At 34.6% G+C, this 18,620-nt stretch overlaps 2 protein-coding genes across 2 annotated transcripts; one reads left to right on the top strand and one right to left on the bottom strand.

Moving 5' to 3' along the window:
• Positions 1-10,688: 10,688 nt before the first annotated feature.
• Positions 10,689-13,376, bottom strand: LOC114368364 (U-box domain-containing protein 15-like). Its single transcript, XM_028325669.1, has 4 exons — positions 13,339-13,376; positions 13,026-13,253; positions 12,860-12,907; positions 10,689-11,493 (listed from the first exon to the last, which is right to left on the bottom strand). The coding sequence occupies exons 1-4, from the start codon at positions 13,374-13,376 to the stop codon at positions 10,689-10,691; spliced, it is 1,119 nt and encodes a 372-aa protein (XP_028181470.1).
• Positions 13,377-16,986: 3,610 nt separating this feature from the next.
• On the top strand, positions 16,987-17,466 carry LOC114368365. Its single transcript, XM_028325670.1, has one exon. It carries the CDS (start codon positions 16,987-16,989, stop codon positions 17,464-17,466), a length of 480 nt encoding a protein of 159 aa, XP_028181471.1.
• The last annotated feature ends 1,154 nt before the right edge of the window (positions 17,467-18,620 follow it).

Consider the following 18,620-nt stretch of genomic DNA (forward strand, 5'->3'; position numbering starts at 1 on the left):
GTAGCATCTTGTGGAGGTGAGTGGTGATAGGATGGGAGTGGCAAGGGGTGAGTGGTGATGGTCTCGCCGCCAACAAAAATTGTTTTGACAACGATTGGTGGAACAAACCTGGGGAAGGAGAAGAAATTTTATGTGAAAGTTGTAGGATAATAATGGTGAGATTAGATGAATACAATCATGAACAAAAATGGTGTGTCCTACATCACATGTGAGGTTGATACAACCTAGAACTTGTCGAGAATAAACCTGAAAAAGATGACACTATCTTCATCCCTAACTATAAGATTTTTTTAACTAATTCACACTCTTTAAAAAAGTTGATGAATTTAGTTAGTAATCTTAAATTTGTTAATAATTTGTAGTATTTTTCTAAAATTACTGTTAAAGTTATTGAGATACTTATTACTTTCTATGCAATTAATATTTAATATGTTTTCCAATTCTTGTAAGAGAGAATGAATTCATCCCATTAATTTATAACATTATTTTGAAGTAATGAACGATATGTTGGCAAAAAAAAAAATTGATGTAAGAGACAACATGAAAAAAGACTAATAAAAAGGGACATAGTTATATATATATATATATATATATATATATATATATATATATTTCCTATATTTCTTATAAAAAAATTAACTGTATATATAAATATTTTATAATTATAATTGTCTTCAAATTGAAAAAAAATATTTTCAACATATATGAATTAATCAATTATTTACAAATTAATGGTCTTGGGGGGTATTTTAAAATTATTTAAAATGTATGTGTCCATGTTTTTTACACTATCATCTAGTTATAATCGTCATGTATCATAAATTAGTTGATTATTTTAATAATTATTTTCAAAGTCATACAAAATCAAGTTTTTGATTAATGATGAAATGCAAAATACTTTAAATTGACAATATATAAAAATTCAATTCATTTTACTAAAATTTATATGCTAATTGTAATAATATCATTATGTAATATTGTCAATTTAATTTAAGAAATTGAAAGGAATTATCATATACTTAAAAAATTTTAAGATTCATACATGTACTTTTTTCGTCAAATAATAGTTTATTAGTTTTATTAAAAATGTTAATAAAAAGAATTTGAACTCGTCATCTCTTCCTCCCTCAATTCTCTCACCTTTAATCTCCCTCTTCCTAACCAACCTTATATTTTGCTATGATTCATACATGTAAATTTGTGCTTCAAGGCTAACTCAATATAAGAAATGGACTAAAGTAAATTTTTAAATAACTTTTTTTTGCAACCTTTAAAAGTGTTATATTTTATTTATTTTAACTTTCTAGTTATAAAAATGTAAAATAATTTTTCAATATTGTTTAAATATGTTTTATATCGTTGCAAGTATAATAGATTTTGTTTTTAATCTCAGGAAAGCTTATATATATATATATATATATATATATATATATATATATATATATATATATGTATATGCATATTTTGGATCCCTGTAATATGCTTGTATCACTTTTTTCATAGAGACTAAAAACATGAATATTATATTTTTCAAGACTAAAAAGTCGGGATTAAAAACAAAATTTATTAGACCTAAATTCAATTTTACTCCTCGCATGTTTCAAATTAGAACCTTAAATATATGTAAATCTTATCAAATTATTTATTTAATTTCTCATAACATTTATTTTTAAATGATAACATAGTTAACCTAAAAGGTTGATACAATGAACCAATGAAATAAGGTCATGTTGAATTCATGTGTAAAAAAATTGATCTATTTAATAATAAAAAAATTGTATGATTCTCTTCATGTAAAAAATATAAAAACAAATCCGGGGATGCATTGCTGCAGAGTATTAATATAAATTGCATGCAGTCAAACACACCGAATCACTTATGGTCTCACATTGGAAAGTGTGATTGTCAGTTTGCCAAGTTTCAAATTGCATGCAGTCCAACACACTGAATCACTTACGGCCTCACATATACTCCTGAATGGGTTTCTCTGGTAACGCATCAAGCTTAATTGTTTTGAACATTACATTCAACATTGTGTTTTTGCAAGAGGGAAACCTGCAGAGTTTAACCAAAAAAAAAAAAAAGAGTTTGCAACGTTGTGCTATAAAGGTATCAGATTCTAATTGGTCTTTTTGAAGTTTTATGTTTTGGTGGGGTACATATAGTAATGTTATTCATTGAAAGTATATATATAGGCTTTATAGTTTTGGGTTGGGGGTGTTGTTAATGCATGACAGCACCATGATATGTAACTTTTGGATTGGCTTGGTCACTTCTTGTGGCAATGCTAATGCTTTGTTTGAATGAAATGTTTTGCCTTTTTTAAAAAAAAAACTCATTTTGCCTGCCGAGAATCGTAAAATCGTAAAATTTTAATAAAGAGTTAACTCTAGAGTTTTGACAACCATGGTCTCTTTCCAAGGGAACACATTTGATATGAGAGTTGTCCTACATCTCAACAAACTTAGATCATGGAATTGGCTGGTAGCTAGCTAAAAAGGAGGTTAATTATACAAATGTTATGCTAGGTTTTGATTGAAGTCTACACTTTAGGTTATATCTAAAAACAGTCTACTCTTCAGGTGAAGCACTGTCTCTCATATATATCTCAGGGGTAGCAATTAGTTAGTATTTTGGTACCTAGTAGCCACTACTCACTACTACAAAAGTGTCTTTCCATGTCATTGTATCTATGTTGGTTATCAAAAACCAATGTAATAAATGATGCGGTGACATTTTTGAAATTAATGTCAACTATTTTAAGCTGTTAACGACGGTTTCTATAAAACTACCTTTGATGTGAACGTTACGAAGGCGATTTTATAAAAATTGTCTTTGTTAGTTGACCTAACTAGTACGGTTTTTAAAAACCTTCTTTGATCGAAGTCATAACATTTTTAATTATTTTATTCATTTTCACTTTTCACTATGAATTAATAGATTATTCGTGCCTTACTTTAATTTACTACTGTGTCGCACGCCCTTGATTCTGTCATGAGCTCCAAAGTCTGCCGCAAGGTCCATCGTGCCCTTCCTTCTACTTCAGTCTATAATGCTTTGTGTGACTCTCGTCCCACGTCAGAGCTAGTGCATCCCCTAGCCTCCATTTTTTCCAGTTACCTCCGTCATGCAGTAAGTACCAATGTCGTTTTTCTCCTAAATTAAATTTGTTTGTTGTTCACACTCCCTCATTTGTTATAGCTTTCATTTATACGTGTCTGGTGTTTGCAACATGCTTATGAATTTGTTGACATTGTGTTTGTTTAATTTAAATCCTACATATACTGAGTTTTAATTAGAAACCCTTTTTTGAATATATTTAAGTTGTGAAAAGCGTGTGTGTAATGGGTCCACTATCTGTACAAATACTGGTTTTAATCATGGCCACCCCACCGTCACCAGGGTTATAATAGATTAAGACTAAGAACCAGACATATTGTTATCCCTGTAAAAGAAAGATTTATTTGGTTCCATATAATAGATTAAGACTAAGAACTTCCCACTTAATTTTATACCCAAAGAAAAGAATATGTAAATTAGTTTGTCTCCTTTCGTTGAGAGTGTGAGTTTTCTCTCCTTTCATTGAGAGTGTGATTTATTATTCTATGGCTTCTTCTTTGTGAGATTTAGAGTGTTTCATACAATGAGAGTTAGTATCTTGCACTATGTGTAATAATTTGGTCCTAGCATTTTGAAAATCTGTAACGCTCGTCAGTTTTGGAAGCCAAATTGAATGGCTGTTAATGAGTGGTAATGGCCACTAATGAATTGTAACAGCCAATAATGAGTGGTAATGGCTAGTAAATGCATTCTTGATGGTAGAATGCCTATATAAGCACATGAATTTGGTCCTTGAGCTCATCCCTTCGAATTCAGTCTTATACACAATCTAGAGAGAGGAAGAGAGAGTTTGGAAGAACCAAAACAAGAAACTCTTCGTGGCAATGGCTGGAGGTATGATTTGATCTGTAATTTCCGCATTTTATTATTAACCTGTGTTTTTTTTTTTTGTAGTATGTAATATCACAGGTTAAGAAATTTATTCTAACATTTGGTATCAGAGCCACAATTGCCTCTGCCTTGTCCATTTTCGGTTTTCGGTATTTTTCCGATTTGATTTCGTTTATGGTATGAAGGGCCTTGTTTCTTTAAAATAAGATTAAAAATCTGTATTTCATTTGATTTCCTTAATTTTGGCTTTTGAATTGTGAAAAATGGTGTCCAAATGAATGAAAAACGATCGGGTCTGCGTATGGGTCGGGTTTGATCCGCTAAAGGTTGAAGATGATGAATAGTGTTTGTAAAAAAAAAAAATCCTACGTTTTGAGCTAATTGGGTGTCAAACCCTTGACTCCTAGAATGCAGTAGTACGAGCAGACCACTAAACCAGTAAAGCTTTTCTAATATGCAATTGTTTTTAATATGTTATATACTCATTCTGCTTTACAGTTTTTGGAATTTTGATTTAATTTATGCATGAATATATTCTGGAAAATTTTATTCTATGCATATATATATGAAATCAAATGCATAATATTATGTTTCAATTATAAAATTATATGAGAATCTTATTCATAATTATATTGTATCTTGATTTTGAAATGCAAAATACCATTCATTCTCATATAATAAAGTTTTATGTCTAAGTGATCTTTATAATTTTGATTAATTATGGATTAGCCACAACATCTATATTTGATTAAAATTATATATTAAGTTGGTTAAAGATCATATAAGGAATTAGACATAATATTGTAATTAATTATACTTATATAATGAATTTTATCTCACAGGAATTTTTATTATATCTGTATAATTAAATGAGATAAAATGACGTATTATTTTTCATGATTTACCCACAGGCATCATGATGTATGTATAATTTGTCGATTTTATCATAAAGTAAATATTTACGATAGAAATTAAATTATTTTCATGTTGTACCCGAAAAGCATGAATATTGAGCAAGTAATTTGATTATTCTATCATAAGGTTTAATTGTTTCTTATTGAATTAAAAATTTAGCCCACAGGCAATTTTTATGTCACAAGATTCAATTTTATGGTATGTTTACATTGGTTAAAGATACAATTAAGATTAGTATGCCTCAAATTTTGACATAAGCCTTTGAATTTTGCAGCTTCTCAAACTATTAGTTTCTCTGATATTCAACGTGATATTCCTGAACTCAAAAGAGATAACTATAAGATATGGAAGGAGAGAATTCTTCTACAATTGGGGTGGATGGACATAGACTATGCTATAAGGAAAGACGAACCACCTGCAATCACTGATGAAAGTAGCCCAGCTGACGTTGCGCTATATGAGTGGTGGGAGCGATCCAACCGGCTCAGCGTGATGTTCATTAAGACCAAAATCTCGGCTGGGATACGTGGTTCTGTTGACCAGCATGAAAAGGTCCGAGACTTGCTTAAGGCCATTGATGATCAGTTCATCACTTCAGATAAGACTTTAGCAAGCACCTTGATCATGAAGTTTTCTTCTCTTCGGCTCACCAGTGTGAAAGGTGTGCGTGAGTACATCATGAAAATGCGAGATATTTCAGCTCAACTTAAGAAACTAGAGGTTGATATGTCTGAGTCCTTTCTAGTGCATTTCATTTTGAACACCCTTCCACATGAATATGGATGCACGTGGTCAGAAATATTTTATCACCTTTATAGATGATTATTCACGATATATGAATGTTTATTTGCTTCATAACAAATACGAAGCATTGAATGCCTTCAAAGTCTTTAAGGCTGAAGTTGAGAACCAATGTGGCAAGCAAATAAAAATAGTGAGATCGGATAGAGGTGGAGAATACTATGGCAGATATACTGAGAATGGACAAGCACCTGGTCCCTTTGCAAAGTTTCTTCAAGAACATGGGATTGTTGCCCAATACACTATGCCTGGTTCTCTAAATCAGAATGGTGTGGCAGAAAGAAGGAACCAGACATTATTAGACATGGTGTGGAGTATGCTTAGCAACTCCAATCTTCCTAAATCCTTGTGGGCTGAAGCACTAAAGACGGCAGTGTATATATTAAATCGTGTTCCAACCAAGGCTGTCCCAAAAACACCTTTTGAGTTGTTTAAAGGCTGGAAACCGAGTTTGAAACATATGCGCGTTTGGGGTTGTCCGTTTGAGGTGAGAATATATAACCCACAAGAGAAGAAACTTTACCCGAGGATCATTAGTGGGTATTTCATTGGATATGCCGAAAGGTCTAAAGGTTATAGGTTTTATTGTCCACATCATATTACTAGGATTGTGGAATCAAGAAATGCCAAATTTATTGAAAATGATTTGATCAGTGGGAGTGATCAATTAAGGGACTTAGGTTCTGAAATTGATTATATAGAATCTCAACCTTCCACATCAAATGAAAGATTGGTTGTAACTCATACCCCTCAAGTCCAAAGGGATGATGAACAACACATGATTAGCATTCCACAAACTGTTGTTGATAATCCAGTAGATCAAGTTGATAATCAAATTCATGAAAATGATGAACAACCAGTTGAACAACATGATCCCCAAGAAAATGTTGATGCAACATTAAGGAGGTCTACTAGAGTAAGAAAGTCAACTATTCCTAGTGATTATATTGTATATTTGCAAGAATCTGACTATAATATTGGAGCTGAAAATGATTTTGAAACTTTTGATCAAGCCATGAGTTGTAAAGAGTCAAATTTATGATATGATGCCATGAAGGATGAGATGAATTCCATGTAGAGTAACAAAGTTTGGAACCTTGTAGAGTTGCCTAATGGGGCAAAGGCCATTGGATGTAAATGGGTCTTTAAGACCAAAAGGGATTCATTTGGCAACATTGAGAGATACAAGGCAAGACTTGTTGCTAAGGGATTTACTCAAAAGGAAGGAATAGATTACAAAGAGACTTTTTCTCCAGTATCTAAGAAAGATTCTCTTCGTATAATCTTGGCATTAGTTGTTTATTTTGACCTTGAGTTGCAACAAATGGATATGAAAACAGCTTTTCTTAATGGTGATTTAGAGGAGGAGGTTTATATGAAACAACCTGAAGGTTTCTCCTCTGATAGTGGTGAGCATTTGGTTTGCAAGCTTAATAAATCTATATATGATTTAAAACAAGCTTCCCGTCAGTTGTACCTTAAGTTTCATGGGATAATTTCTTCATTTGGTTTTGATGAAAACCCCATGGATCAATGCATATACCACAAGGTCAGTGGGAGTAAAATATGTTTTCTTGTTTTATATGTAGATGATATTTTACTTGCAGCCAACGATCGGGGTTTGCTACATGAGGTGAAACAATTTCTCTCTAAGAATTTTGACATGAAGGATATGGGTGATGCATCTTATGTCATCGGCATTAAGATTCATAGAGATAGATCTCGAGGTATTTTGGGTCTATCACAGGAAACCTATATTAACAAAATTCTAGAGAGATTTCGGATGAAAGATTGTTCACCAAGTGTTGCTCCCATTGTGAAGGGTGATAGGTTTAATTTGAACCAATGTCCAAAGAATGACTTTGAGAGGGAACAAATGAAAAACATTCCTTATGCTTCAGTTGTTGGAAGCCTCATGTATGCTCAAGTATGCACAAGGCCTGACATTGCCTTTGCAGTTGGAATGTTAGGAAGATATCAGAGTAATCCAGGTATTGACCACTGGAGAACTGCTAAGAAAGTGCTGAGGTACCTTCAAGGGACCAAAGATTACATGTTTATGTATAGACAGATAGACAATCTAGATGTGATTAGTTATTCAGACTCAGACTTTGCTGGTTGTGTTGACTCTCGTAGATCAACATCTGGGTACATTTTAATGATGGCTGGTGGAGCTATTTCATGGAGGAGTGTTAAGCAGTCTTTGACTGCTACTTCTACCATGGAAGCTGAGTTTGTCTCTTGTTTTGAGGCTACATCACATGGTGTGTGGCTTAAAAGTTTCATTTCTGGGCTGAAGATAATTGATACTATTTCAAAGCCTTTAAGAATTTTTTGCGATAACTCAACAGCTGTCTTTATGGCTAAGAATAACAAAAGTGGAAGTCAAAGTAAGCACATCGACATTAAGTACTTAGCCATTAGAGAAAGAGTAAAAGACAAGAAAGTGGTCATTGAGCATATAAGCACTGAGTTGATGATTGTTGATCCTTTAACTAAGGGCATGCCACCGTTTAAATTTAAGGATCATGTAGAAAGAATGGGACTTGGTTCCACTTTATGATTGTATACTTATATGTTAAAATTGAAACTTTTATATTATGATATTTTCTCATATTTGGGTGCACATTGATTTATTTGAGAAAAATTATGTTTTGGACCAAGAATAAACATTGGGTTTATTCATTAAGTTTTATTACCACTTTGAGTATATTGCTTGGGAAATTGAGTATATTGTAATAAATGGATGATATTACTCGTTATAAGAGGAACTATCGCTATGATTCGTATATTCATTTCTTAAGAAGATTGAGCATTAAGTCAAAATGTTTGGACTAAGTGGGAGAATGCAATAATTTGGTCCTAGCATTTTGAAAATCTATAATGCTCGTCAGTTTTGGAAGCCAAATTGAATGGCTGTTAATGGGTGGTAATGGCCACTAATGAATTGTAACAGCCAATAATGAGTGGTAATGGCTAGTAAATGCATTCTTGATGGTAGAAGGCCTATATAAGCACATGAATTTGGTCCCTGAGCTCATCCCTTCGAATTCAGTCTTATACACCATCTAGAGAGAGGAAGAGAGAGCTTGGAAGAACCAAAACAAGAAACTCTTCGTGGCAATGGCTGGAGGTATAATTTGATCTGTAATTTCCGCATTTTATTAATTACCTGTGTTTTTTTTTTTGTAGTTTGTAATATCACAGGTTAAGAAATTTATTCTAACACTATGGAGGACAAGGTTCAACAAGGAATGGAAGGGTTCTGAATGATGGAAGATGAGGATGGTGGTTTTGTTTTCAACAGGGGAGAAACTGAAGATCAGAGTTACAACACAACTTGAAAGATTATTACTTCTTGTGTCATTATCAACTACAGATTAAAAATATGACTAATTGCATTAAATTCATATAATTCATTTAAATTAAAAGCTCAATAAAGACTGCTAAAGCTCACCATATGAATCAATGTAAACCATGCAGGCCCATCATCCCCATAAGAATATAGAAGAGGGTTGCATTGCAAACAAGGTTAATTCATTTTGAGAAAACTAATTATTTTGAATTTTATCTTAATAAATTACTGTCTATATCACAAGTTATAGGTGTTTGCAGTTTGCTCACCCTAGTTGTTACTTAACTTCCATTTTTAAAGGAATTAGTAGAAATACTTGGCTTCATGGAAGCCTTAAGGGATTACTAACTAGGACTTACATTAAACAAGAAATCAAATATGTGTGCCAAGGTAAAGTACATTTATCATGGGCCACAAGATTCCATACTTACTTAGAAGGAAAAAGTACATTTACAGGGAAGGGCAAGCTTAAAATGATGAAGTACAAAGATATTTCCAAAATAATCACTCTCATTATGAGTTTGAGTTCCATGTTGAGAAATGCCATCATAATTTCCCTCCTTTGTGAACTCAAAATAGGCACTAATGCAGAAGTGTAAAATAACAGCGCTATAAATTTTTAGCGTGGAAAATCTTCTCGGTGTGTGTAAGGAAAAATCATGGGACTTGAAGGCCTCTTAAATATCCACTATAATAATAATTGGAATACAAAATACAATGTATCTTCAATTTGTGGAAACAACTCTCACAAATTGGCTCACTATTTTTCTCTCTTAGAACACTCTCTAAGGATCTCTTTATTTTTCTCACATACTTTGTCTCAGATGTGAGGCTTGCTTCTTGCTTGTGCTACCAATGCTCTTCACTTCCTCTATTTATAGAAGAGATTCACCTTGATACAACTTGCTTTAACATATACTATTTGAACATTTATATAATTTCTTATTGAATGAAAGGATATAGTCAAGGAGGGCATTTTCTTCCTGCAGCTTTTCTTAATGGCATTGTCTTAATAATTTATTTGATGAAAATATTATAGTTGATTAAATGAGATGAATTCATGTGAACATAATCAACCTGATGGTTGATACACACCTTTGAATGGTAAACGTTGCTTCAATTGCTTACTCTATGGGACATTTTCTCTCAAATGGTCACATCTCTCCCTTCGCTATGACTTACAGACTTAGGAGAAGGTTGATTTCGTAGTCCCTGAAAATGTTTTTCTTGGTATGGATAATAACCCAAGTTTTATTGCTAATAATATAGTTGTTGTGGATAGTGGACCCAACAAATCAATTGTTGTAATTGACATGTAAATAGTGAAATGGAACAGGAGCAAATCGTTGCATTCAGCCACCCCACCATCACCAGGTTATAAATTGGTTTCACTTTAATTTCAAGGAAGATAACCTGATTCATTGTGAATGTATTTGAGTAGGTGAAATTCAGATAGTGGCTTAAATTTTCTCTTAGTGCTTTGAATAATGTTAGTTGGGCAGTCAATCAAAACAATATTATAGTTTGGCACTGTAGCAAATCAATTTTTCGTACTAGTAAGTGAAGACTCTAAACTAATAATAGAAAAATACAATAACAAATAAAAATTGCTTAAATAATGTTGCCACCAAATGCTTCAACAGTTCTGAATCTTTCTTTCACAACATCATGAGTTTTCTTTCATGCTTTTCAAATTTTCTGGATTACATTCTCCCCATGTACTCCCTTCTCTCATGAACTCAACAAGGGTTTCAATGAAACTAATTTGTCCAATCTCTTCTCTTGCTTCTGAATTTGATATAAGGAGTAACAAAATGGAGGGAGCCTCATCTATCATTCTCAAGTTTGGGTCCTTCAGCAATTGAAGCAATGGTGCGATAATGCCAGCTCTAATATGCAGTACTTTAGTTGCATGGTTGATAGATAAGTTAAAAATAGCTGTCACAACATCTTTCTTCCTTGTAATTGTTCTATTCCTTAACAAATCCACCAAAGGTGGGAACCCATTTGATTGACCAACAATATCTTTAATCTCATCAAGCATTAACAAGCTCAATAAAGCTACGGCTGAGTTCTCCTTAGCCACATAACTACCATTCTCCAAAACTTCTATGATAGTTGGAATGACACCTTTTGTGGATATAAGACTCTTGTTACCCTCATCAATTGATAAATTCAAAAGTGTTGTCACTGCATGTTCTTGTATTTTTGAATCTGGATAGCACAAGAGTTGCACTAGTGGTGGTATTCCTCCATGTTCAGCAACGAAAACCCTATTCTCCTGAATTTCCTTTGATAGCATATGTATCTTCTCCATTGCTATTGTCTGCTCTTCTAAATGAATAGATGATAGGCTTTCAACCAAAGCTGGAATTTCCTCTTTGCTATCTATAGGATAGGTTTCTTGATGTGAAGAATTGTATTTTTTAGGAAGTTTGAAGTTGTTGTTGTCACACCATTCTTCAATCAAGCTGTTCAAGGCACAATTTGGTGCCAATTACAAGTGTTCCAAAGGTTGCTTGGTCTTTGGGCATGTATTATGGTTGGATTGGAACCACTTGTTTATGCTTTCCCTTTCATATGTCTATGATAATAACAAGAAAACAAGTTTGGTGCTGTCATATATAGAAAAAAAAGCATCAGATTTCTTCATTGAACTTCATCTACCAAACATTAGCTGTTAAAACAACATGCATGATGCCTTTTCAACTAAGTCCTTGTTTGGTTAAGTTTATTTTGAAGTAATATATATTCAAACATTAGTGTTCTTAAGTTTGGGTTTAGCCTAACTCAGCCAAGAAAGTTGGCTTGTGAGGTGAGGATTGTCCAAGCCTTAAGTAGTTGTACTAGCAATATATGTAATGATGTGCCATAAGATATTGTTTAATTTCTGTCGAGAAGAGTGTTAACATTATTTAAAAACTCTTTGTAAGGAATGATACAATTAGATGAAAGGAAAGAAAATACAGATAACTGACATTTTTTTTTATTGAAGAGCAAATGGAAAGGAAAAAAGGAGATAAAAATTGACTTTTAGAAATAAAACTCCTTTTTCTTTTCTTTTTTAAATTTAAATCTCAGAAGTTTTCCTTTTTCACTCACAAAAAATTATGCTCAAAGCTCTTCGTATAGAATGTTATTTTTTTTTACGACAATTATCTTTATCCATAAAATTTATCGATCATTTAACTTATCATCACAATCAGGTATGCCAAGAAACTTTTGTAGCATTCTAGTGACAAGCAACAAAATAGGCAGCACTTGATTTTCCTCAGAACTGTTCCTTCATCTTAGTGCACTTGCTTGCAATTTTTTTTATACCAAAAGCAGCATGTGCTTTTAGGAACTGGATTTGGTGCTATCATTGTTTTCCCCATGCTAGCTATCAGCATATTGTATTTTAAGTTTGGTTTATAGAGATAAAATGAGTAGTTTGATTTTCATTCAACGGTTTCAAGTTAGTGAAGTTACTGAATGTGTAAATAGCATGGAAAAACCAATTGTGGGAATCCGGATCCTTGCTTTTAAGGCCTATGTTTAAACTACCTAGATTCAATTTTTGAAAAATGAATGAATAATTTGAGAAATATGACTAGCTTGCCATGGTAGGAGTAACATAGTAAGTTAAACAATCATAAATGCAATCTTAGCAGAAGATATAGCAATGGAAAGTGACTAATCAAGATACATAAATAAATATTTATCAATCAGATGAGTGACTTGATTAACTGCTTACCATTAATGTTATCCTGCAAATCTAACATGTTGGACATTCTCCCTTTACACTGCATGTAGTCAGTGCTAGGGAAACTGGGAAACCAAAATTGTGTCAGGAACCTGATCAATAAATGCCCACCAAATTTGGCATTCCAGTTCCTCATAAATCTGGTATGCATTTCATCATTGAAGTAAAAAATGCAAACCACTTTAACAACTTTTTTGTACATAATGCGTTGGTGTGATTAAGATGACTGAGCAAGTGTTAAATCAGAATTTGACTAACACTGAACCAGACTGATCAATGTCAAGCTCTTCAAATAACCCAATAGTTCCATCCATATCAAAATCTTGTGCCTTCAAATCTAAATTGGTTACTTTACTTTGCAATGCAGAGAAAAAGCTGAGCCAAACAAATAGTACCTGCCAATATCCAACACACCATAAATAGTCTCCTTGCTTGAGTAGTTGAGAACCTTCTGTCAACATACCCCAGTTACCAAGAAAAGTATCCCTGTAATAATGAGAATCAAAAGAAGTAAAGAGGCTGGCTAGAAAAAAAAATAAATAAAAAAGAGTCTCGTTTTATTGATCTAAACCTCTTCAAAATTTCAGTTGGACCAACTTTTTGGTCCATGTGCATAATAACTTAAACCGGTTCCTGTTTCTAAATCAAGTAATTAATCTCACTTGCTTAGGCCAGGATAAGTCCAACCAATGCCATTGCAGGGAAAACAAAAGCACAGGTGTTAATATCGAAATGTAAGGTATGAGGGACTTGAGTCTAACAATGGAAGTATGAGATTCTACTCATTCTAGTGAAGGCTTTAGACTATTCAAGTACAACAACTAAATTTTGTGGTTCAGTTCTCCCAATCAATTGGTATCAGAGCCTTTTTTTTTTGTTTCTCGACGGTAAACAAATGGTATGGGTGGTGATACCTTTTGAAAGTCCTTAACATGAACAACATGGAACTTAGATCAGTTTAACTTCTTATGATCTGAAATATGAATTATTTTAAATTCCATCTACTGTTGTATGGCTGGGAATTATTTCTGCTGTAAGTTATGAGTTGCGACTATGAACTTGGTTGGTTTTATTGCAATATGTTGTTCTTCTTTTAAACTCTAATGCTAACAAGTTAATATCATTTAATACCTATTTGTATTTGTGTCTTCACATATGTTCCACTAATTCATTTCTTTTTAGTGAGAGTGATTTTTGTAAATTGTATTTTGTTAATGGTCTTTTTTTGTTTTTTGTTTTACTAGCCATGTTGAGCTGAGGCAAACATTAATGTCAGTAAGTGCAAACTGCCACTTGATAGAGCATTTGTTTTTTTTAGTCTTCTAAAATAGGTAACTCACTTTGTCAGCTATATTTTACTTTGTAGGTTTTTTCATATCTCTACTTATCTATTTTTTATTATCAGGTATTAGCATCAGCTTGAAAGCGCAAACCTATTTTGAGCTACCACACAATTGTCCTCATCTAACTTCTTTATCCCTTAGAGGGTTTAAGCTACATGATTGCAGATGAGATATCTGGTTAATGTATGTTTTCATGAAAGTATCAATTTTCAATGTACTATTTGAAGTTCTTATTTTGAACATATTTTGCCTTGTGCAGTGTCCATCCATTGGAGCTTTTGATTAACTATGACAATCTCTTGTTAATAGAGAGAATTTCCTTTTATTATTTTTATTCATTACAAGATACATGTTTTGGTCAATATGTAGTGTTCAATCTTGGCAATTTTAACTTCTAAATGTTGCGTCAAATTTACAAATGTCAATGGGACGAGCTGATGTGGAGCCATTTTTGAGCGCCTGTAAGTTTAAAAACTGGTTTTGGAGACAAACTGGTATGAATTTCAACATACTTATGTACTTCACTAGTCAGTATTACATACTGTTCTTGTTTACTACTTGTTAGTCATCATCTACGATTAACTTTTGTATAGAAACATTTTCCAAAATGTATATATTTTCTCCAATTTATGGTTCTTTTTGTAGGATTGTAAATATTTTCTTGTTTAGTTTTATCTTTGCTCAGTAGAGGCTCTCCGCATGGAATTAATATAAATTTCACTTCATTTTCAGGTAAAAAGGAGAAAAATTGGAAGGTGTAGTAGCTGGTGTCTCGCTAAGCTTGGCCAATGCGCTTAGCGGGTATCATCCGCTAAGCGAGACATCAGCCCGCTTAGTGAGTAAGAGGAATCTTGAAGGGAATCTGTCATGTAAGTACGCGCTCAGCGCGCCATCAGCTCGCCCAGCGAGTCATCTGTCTCTTTTGGTGTTTAGCAGGGGAACTTCTTTCCATTTGGGAAGTCTAGTTCAGTTGTAGGCATTAATTCTTTATTCTTTAATTATTTGTTTTTGTGAATATTTAGTTAGTGCAGAATTTGTTTTTTCTCTTGAATTGGTTAACCACTATTCTTGCTAGTGTTTTGTATGCACCGTAGATCTTCTGCAGGTGATTTAGTTTATTTGGACTTGAAGATTGAAGCTACTTGCAGAAGAAACAACGCATAAAGGAAAAGAAAAATCTTGCAAGAAAGTGCAGTACCTATTCTAGAGGAGCCTTGTTCATCAGAATCATCTTCTATTTTCCCACAACAAAAGGAATCTCACATAGGTGCATCTGAAGCTCATAGGATGGCTGAAGATCAACCTCACAGAGTGACTCTTGAGGACTACTCAAGCTCTACTGTGTCATAATTCTTTACAAGTATTGCGCGGCCAGAGGTGCAGGTACACAACATCACACACGCACATTCTTTAATTCAGCTGATTCAAGGGAATTTATTTCATGGTCTACCCAACGAGGATCCATATGCACATTTGACAACATATATTGAGATATGCAATACTGTCAAAATTGCCGGTGTGCCAGAAGATGCGATTAGGCTGAGCTTGTTTTCATTTTCACTATCCGAAGAAGCCAAGAGATGGCTACACTCATTCAAGGGCAACAGTTTGAAGACTTGGGATGAGGTTGTTGAAATTTTTTTGAAAAAGTATTTTCCTAAGTCAAAAACTGCAGAGGGAAAGGCTGCTATTTCTTCATTCCACCAGTTTCCCGATAAGTCATTAAGTGAAGCGTTGGAACGATTCCGTAGCTTGCTGCGGAAAACTCCAACCCACATATTCTTTGAGCCTATCTAGCTTAATATCTTCATTGATGGGCTAAGGCCACAATCAAAGCAGTTACTTGACACTTCTGCTGGGGGAAAAATTAAATTGAAGACCCCAGAAGAGGCAATGGAATTGATTGAAAATATGGCTGCTAGTGATCACGCTATCTTGCGTGACATGACACACATTCCCACCAAGAGAAGTTTGTTAGAGCTTTCATCACAGAACGCTTTGTTGGCACAGAACAAGTTGTTGTCTAAGCAACTTGAGACCTTAATAGAGACATTAAGTAAGTTGCCAACTCAATTAAATGCTAGTCAATCTTTACCTTATTTTGTTTTGCAGGTTGCACTATTTATGGTGGAGCTCATGAATCTGGCTGTTGTATTCCTACTCAAGACACAACACATGAAGTTAATTACATGGGAAACCAGCCAAGACAAAATTTTAATGCAGGTGGATACTCAGGATTTCACGGCCAGAATTACAACCAGCAACAAGGACAGTGGAGAACTCACCCTAGTAATCAATTCAACAAAGATCAGGGTGGACCATCCAATAGGCCACCACAGCAAGGGCCTAATCTCTATGAGAGGATGACAAAGCTGGAAAAGACTCTCGCTCAATTCATGCAGGTTTCTATGTCAAATCACAAGAGCACAGAGTCGGCCATCAAGAATCTTGAGATCTAGGTGGGATAGTTGGCCAAGCAATTGGTGGACAAGCCTTCAAGCAGTTTTGGAGCTAATATAGAAAAAAAATCCGAAAGAGGAGTGTAGGTTGTCATGACCAGGGGTAGAAGAGCCATTATTGCTGAAGATGAAGGGAGGTTGGTTGCTAAACACCAAGATGTAGTTGTTGAAGAAGAGAAAGAAGAAGAGAAGGAAGAGGAAGATGACCAATTGATGAAGGGACCAATAATTGTTGAAAAGACAGAAATAAATAAAGAAAAACAAAAACAAAAAAAATGAAAAAAATGAAAAAATGAAAAAGAAAAAGAGAGTGAGAGAGAAGAGGAGAAGAAGAGTAAGAGTGAGCGTGCTAGGGAGAAGAAAAATGAGGCATCTCTAGTTGAAGGGAGAGAGATGCCATATCCATTGGTACCTTCGATGAAGGACAAAGAAAGACATCTAGCTCGGTTTCTTGACATCTTCAAGAAATTGGAGATTACTATGCCCTTCGGAGAGGCTTTACAGCAGATGTTGCTCTACTCTAAATTCTTGAAGGACATGCTAACTTGGAAGAGCAAGTATATACATAGTGACACCATTGTTGTGGAAGGAAATTTTAGCGCAATGATTCAATGCATCCTTCTACCCAAGCACAAGGATCCCAGAAGTGTCACCATTCCTTGCTCTATCGGTGTAGTTTCTGTTGGTAAGGCTCTTATTGATTTAGGAGCCAGCATTAATTTAATGTCGCTCTCTATGTGCTGGAGGATAGGAGAGCTGGAAATAATGCTAAGAAGAATGATGCTGCAGTTAGCAGACTGCTCCATCACCAGGTCGTATGGAGTTATAAAGGATGTTTTGGTCCGAGTTAAGAACTTCACTTTCCTAGCTGATTTTGTTGTCATGGACATTGAATAAGATGCTGAGATCCCCTTGATCCTGGGACATCTATTCATGTTAACTGCAAGCTGCATTGTGGACATTGGAAAGTGGAAGTTAGAGATGGGCATTGAAGATCAAAAGATCAGTTTTGATCTATTTGATGAAGAAAAGCAATTGTTGGACCAGAATGTTTGTTTGCAGGTGAAGGAGTTTGCTGAAGAGGTTCTGAAGGTAGGAACCAAGTTTGACCCAGACCCTTGAAGAACTATGCATCAAGCTAATGACATTAAACGAGCGCTTCCTGGGAGGCAACCCAGTTCCCTTTTAATTCTGTTTTCATTGCATTTAGCTAGAGCTTGCTTATTCGTGGTTGTATGGAACAATTATCAATTTGTTTTGTATTTGCATTTGGGGTTGAATGAGCTTCCTTGAAGCTTTGGACAAAAAATAACTTAGAAAGTTTTTCAGTGGTCTACTCGCTAATTGCGCTCTACGCGCTAAGCGAATCACAGCTTGCGCTAAGCGTATCAACCCTTGTTCATTGGCTGATAGGGTCTCGCTAAGCGCAAGCCTTGTGCACTAAGCCCAATAACCTCTCTGTGATTTCATTTTCTGAAACTGGGCTAAGCGAGTCATCTCGCTAAGTGCACAGCCTCATCTCGCTAAGTGCACTGACGCGCTAAGCGCTATTTCCTTTCTGTTGGATCATTTATGAGAATTGGGCCCATCGGGTCAGCCCGCTAAGTCCAAATAACTCTTGGGTTTGGAATAGCGCTAAGCGAGAGGGACGCACTAAGCGCGACCCACTATTGCATCAGGGAGTATGATAATTTGCTAAGCCGACCCATGGCCCGTTAAGCGAGAGTTGCAGGCCAATCATAGCTACAGAACTCATTAAGTGCGACTTGTCACGCTAAGCCTAATTCCTTCTCTGGAATTTCAGATTTTTTGCATTGGGCTGAGCGAGCTTGCCCACTAAGTGCGTGAGTGTGAAAACTCAAACGTCATGGTGTGCTCGCTTAGCGAGTCTACACGCTAAGCGAGGCAGTTGAAACAACCAAAAATAAGGCTTAACTGCCTTAGGCAGTTACATTCTTTGTGCCTTTAAAACTTGCATTTTTTCCTCTCACCTGTGACCACCTCGTTCTACATTGTGCTTTCATTTCTGCCTGCTCTCCTTACTTCCCTCT

Source organism: Glycine soja, chromosome 9 (assembly GCF_004193775.1).
Source record: "Glycine soja cultivar W05 chromosome 9, ASM419377v2, whole genome shotgun sequence".
NCBI classification, from domain to species: Eukaryota; Viridiplantae; Streptophyta; class Magnoliopsida; order Fabales; family Fabaceae; genus Glycine; species Glycine soja.